The sequence below is a fragment of the Rhipicephalus microplus genome, chromosome 6 (genome assembly GCF_043290135.1).
Source record: "Rhipicephalus microplus isolate Deutch F79 chromosome 6, USDA_Rmic, whole genome shotgun sequence".
NCBI lineage: Eukaryota > Metazoa > Arthropoda > Arachnida > Ixodida > Ixodidae > Rhipicephalus > Rhipicephalus microplus.
Genome location: NC_134705.1, coordinates 113,384,096 through 113,388,799, shown reverse-complemented (window position 1 = coordinate 113,388,799; position 4,704 = coordinate 113,384,096). Strand labels below are relative to the sequence as shown.

General features: G+C 46.6%; 1 protein-coding gene across 1 annotated transcript; it reads left to right on the top strand.

Annotated features, from left to right (window-relative positions):
• The first annotated feature begins 1,757 nt into the window (after window positions 1–1,757).
• Window positions 1,758–4,316, top strand: LOC142764886 (uncharacterized). The gene is made up of 2 exons (XM_075865431.1): window positions 1,758–1,945; window positions 3,619–4,316. Exons 1-2 carry the CDS (start codon window positions 1,910–1,912, stop codon window positions 4,231–4,233), a joined length of 651 nt encoding a protein of 216 aa, XP_075721546.1. The 5' UTR covers window positions 1,758–1,909; the 3' UTR covers window positions 4,234–4,316.
• Window positions 4,317–4,704: the final 388 nt, after the last annotated feature.

Here is a 4,704-nt window from a genome sequence, read left to right as displayed (position 1 = left end):
CAGGGGGTCGGCTGACTCCTATGTTTCAACCCTCATGATCAGGATCTTCCATTTTAGCTCAATCCAACGAAGAGGCTTAACGGATGGCCTGCACAGTCAAGGAACGTCTTGGCGAATTGCGTGACCCACATCTAGCCTTACTTAGCTACAGGGATACATCATGTGTGAATGGCTTCAGGCCCGAATGATGGAGAGGCAGCTCAGGGCTCGCTTACTTAACGGAGAGGCAACTCAGGGCTCACTTACCGACGACGAAAGAGTTGCTCGAATCGTCTAGGCCTGCTAGAGACACAGTTGCCGCTAGTGATGCGTCCTACAAGAGGAAAAGCGAATGCAGCTTTAATCAGCGTCATTGCGCAAAGCTGCTGTCTCTACCGGAGACGGGATAATGGGTTTGAGTTCGCCCTGAAGGAGTCCGAGCTACATTGTTAACTGTGGGCTAACGACCACGCTGTTAATCATGGAGACGCATTAATGTTCATGCAGTTCTACAGCGTAATCGGTGGCAGCTGTCGAGGTTCTCTCAGTAGAACCAAATGGATTCTGAAACCCCTACAAATGCAACACAGGATGCTTCCCCTGCTAATTTGACGGCGGGCATACCGGACACTGACGCGACCTCAGCACCCGACGTAGGCAGTGATTCTTAAGACTACGGGGTTCTGAGAATGCGTTGTGGCTACTGTTCGTGTTATCCCCCAACCCGTCCGAACTTTTAAGGTTAAACAAGTTCTTAAAGGAAGAACGTGTTGTGAGGTCACCCATGTCATGACCACTGAATTTTATCCAGCGGCCATGCCTGTCCTAGGTCAGCTGGCACTGCCCATGTCGGGGCTGATATGGGTGTCCTTTAATAAAAGACTTGCTTTTGTGACACTCATGAGTGCGGACGTCTCTCTTTTGTTTCTGGCTCCAACGCGTCTAGTGTCTCAGCCAACGTCAAAACACAAAATTTGAAAAAGCAGAAATGGCGAAGGTTGTTTCTCACTTCTAGACATAAAATACAAACATAAGTGGCCATCATCAACTAAGGTTAACTAGTTGAAGCTCTAAAAATCAGTTGAAGCGATATCATATATTTTATGGGTGAATTCAAGGGCGTCAGAAAAAGATCATAAGGTGTATGATCCGAATGGCCCAGGTTTAGACTCTTCTCAACGAAGGCCTATCAACCATGAATCCGGTGGCATGTGGGATTTGTGAAACAAGTCACATTTTTCATGCACAGACACGCCTTTAGTCTCGTCAAAATAAAACTGCTGTTGTCAATAGGGCGCCTATGCTTGCATAATTAACTTGACAGTGTTAGAGTACACAGTACCACAAAAACTTTTTGGTGTTAAAATTTTGCCTAAATCATCGTATTTTTCATTACTTATTTGAGAAATGACTTCACTGAGCTGGAGTTGGAGCCAAGTTGGTTTCGTTTTTTTCAGGATGATAGCAACCTTAATCTCTATGGTATCTGTTGAACAAAGGAAATGATCCTCATTGAACAGGGGACTTCGTTAAATCGACGTTTGTTAAACTGCGTTCTAACTACATCTCGTGTGGACTTGCCCGAGTTTCCGCTATGCCCCCTCAGTGGGGTAGTGCCATTTCATTCCGTGCCAGCTCACGTATTTTCGTCTCAACAAAAAAGAAGAAGAAGAGTGCATGCGCGAACTAGGCTGCGTGTTCGTTCTTCTCTCTAGGCCTTGTCGGTTTTTTTTATTTGCGCGCAGAGCCAGTTCTCTTTTTATCGAGCACCACGACGACTTCAAGCGGCAGCCTTGCGCCTACGCGACCACAGAACTTGCCGTGGAGGAAGCCCGTCCTGTGCGAGACCCCAAGACTGGCCATACCACAGAGGGGCACGTTTACTGGCAATCACCGAGTGGCTGCGCTTCAAGATCGAAACGTCGCCAATATGCCTTCGAAGAAAAACTTCAAGCAAAAATCTGCGGTAAGTTATCGGTGTGTGTCATCCGTGCCACGTCGTGTTCATTTGCGCTATCAATGGTTCGAGCACCGTGTTGGCGTGGTTCTCTTTCTCGCACACAGCTCACCACTGTTGCGAGGCCATGTTTGTATTTCTTTTGTGGAGCGTCTTTTACGAGTCAGAACTTCTTTTCTCTCTCTTCTTTTTACTTATCCTACCGTTTTTTCTTCTCTCTAACCGTCTCTTTTAACCCCATCTCCTGCGAGTGTTTTGGTTAAGGTGTGCTCATGGAGACAGTTATTGTACACTCCTCCCCATTAACGTATACCTTTTCCTCCCACTTTACTGTCTTATTTTTCTTTCTTTTCTTTTTAATTGAATAAATAAAGAATAACTCTACCACCAATGTGCACCTGCTTTTCCTCGTCACATTGTCGTAGTCATAGCAGTCGGACGTTGTTTTCCTCACATGCCTCACCTTCCCACCCGTCGGGCAGAAGCCTCGAGCTGGCAGCGAGTCGGCGTGCGCGCCTGCCTCGGCACCTACGCTCTTCCCTGGCGCCTCTCGCGCTGGCAGGGTGGACAACGTGCCGCTGCTTGCCGATTGTATGACGGTGCACTTTCCTAAAGTGGACAGATACCTTGCTACGAGAGTGTGGGGCTTCGCGAGCTCTGAGATAACCAACAACCCCCATTTCCCAACCTACACTCTCCGTTCTGACTTTAAGATGGTTTCAAGTGAGAAATTATCACTTATTTTTATAATGGCAACTGGAAACGAACGGTGTATTAAAGTTCGGGGTGCCACGTACTTTTATGTCGCAAGTCACATTGAGCGCTACTGCGCTCCAGTGATGCCATAGTACAGGCTTACTAGGTTAACTGTCCATTTCATCGTGCCGTTTTTGTATAGCAGTCTTAGTAAACGCATGCCGGCAGCGATAATCGCAGCTGAAGATTAGAGAAGCCGAGAAAGAAAAAAAAGGTGCTCCATCACATCTCATGGTACGGGACTTTCTGCCTTTATTGTGAATAGCCCGAACTAACCAACGCTTATCATCACTGCGCCAACATCAGCTATCATATTATCATACTTAGCCACCATCGACAAGGAACACAGCTGCAATATAGCCAAAGCAAGCGGTAAGAGTGTTATATAAGAATAAGCATGGTTGACGTGGGATAACCTTATTTAAGGCATGGGCCATGGACCGTATTTGAAAAAAAAATAATCGGCTTACGCTGGTCAACTTTTACTCCATAACATATCAGCCGATTCTGATGCCAAACGTATCATAACAGAAGCTGGCCAGGCAGACAGTGAGAGGAAATGAAAAATCGGGAGGTTAACCAAGTTGTAATCAATTCGCTACCCTACACGGGAGAAGGGGAAAGGATAGAAAACCACAAACAGCGCTTGCGAGAAAAGTAAATGGGAATCAGACCATTTAGCCCAGAATCCTGTCATTGTCCATCGTTCGTCCTTACAAAACAAAGAAAGGCGTGGACTAGAAGCTATGATCTGGCTTTTTGGAATTATACCCACAGTTCTTTTTAACAGGATTTACCATTCGTTTGCATAAATAGCCAGGAGTGGGAGTATACCGTGACTGTTATGTTTGATGCAAAGAAAAGAATCGCGACACTTTGCGTGGAAATATCGTGGAGAATTCACTTTCGTTCTCGTTTCCAAACAGGATCCGTACACGCGAGTGGCTTGCGACATCCGCAAGCAACTGATGGCCATGGAGAAGAAGGAGAAGAAACGCCCCAGAATGGCGACTGCTCTCTCCGATGGGGCCGAGAAAGTCATCGCTCGGAGTTTCGGGACAAGCGAAGACGCCAGGCAGCCCCTGGATCACAAGGTGGCAACGCCCGCGAGCTTCGGCAATCTCGCAGCACGCGATGCGGCTCTGGCCAGATCCGAGGCCCAGAGTCCGGCAGGTGGCGGCGCCTCATCGGCCTTGGGAATCCTGTCGCCTGCGGGCCGCCATCTTTTACTCGCGGAACGCGTGAAACCGGATGGACACAGGTCGCCCAATCCACACAAGTCACCCGAGGGAGTGATGGTACCCACGCTGTCGCCGGACTACGTCTCTCCCCTGGGGATAACGAAAAGGCGAAAGAAATGTGTGAATTTGTCTTGTTTTGTAGATTGCTCTCTTGAAATGCCACAAATACCACTTTTTCTGCTAGGGTTCTCCTTTGATAAGCGAGAAAACATTCGGAAGCGAATTCGGGTGACCAACCTTACAGTTCCCGTTCAGAACTTGGCGACATCACAGATTTTCACAGCGTCTAGTAAAGCCTGAAGCCTAACCCGTCAAAATTAATTACATTGTTTCTAAAGAATCCGGTTGGTTGACATACCAAATTTCAGTAAATTCCATTGAACCAACTGTACCAAAATACTAAAGAACACTTTGAAATCTGGGACGTCCGCACCGTATATTTCGGCGGGCAATATAAAAGTAAGAGTTACATGGATCTTCTCATATGCTGTTGCATGTAAGAGACACCTATGGTGGTAAAGTGAATGACACTGAAGTGTACAGTTATAATTAGGCAGTTTAAAATGATAAATTTAGTTTATTATTTCTTTAATTGGGATAGGGAACACATGCACTCAAGGCGAATTATTGCCACCACCTTCAGCGTTGACATGAAGTCGCATATAAAAGCAAAAGTATTAATAACATCGCCCTGCCTGTCATGTATTCCATGGGCCACTCAGGGAATGGAACAACCTTACTAATAACGCTGTTCTACAACCAACTTTTCAA

What these genes read in the sequence shown, in the direction of transcription:
- LOC142764886 (XM_075865431.1), top strand. Translation starts at nt 1,910, where the DNA reads ATGCCTTCGAAGAAAAACTTCAAGCAAAAATCTGCG. An exon ending in ACTTCAAGCAAAAATCTGCG is followed by an intron (nt 1,946 to 3,618) that starts GTAAGTTATCGG and finishes GTTTCCAAACAG; the next exon opens with GATCCGTACACGCGAGTGGC.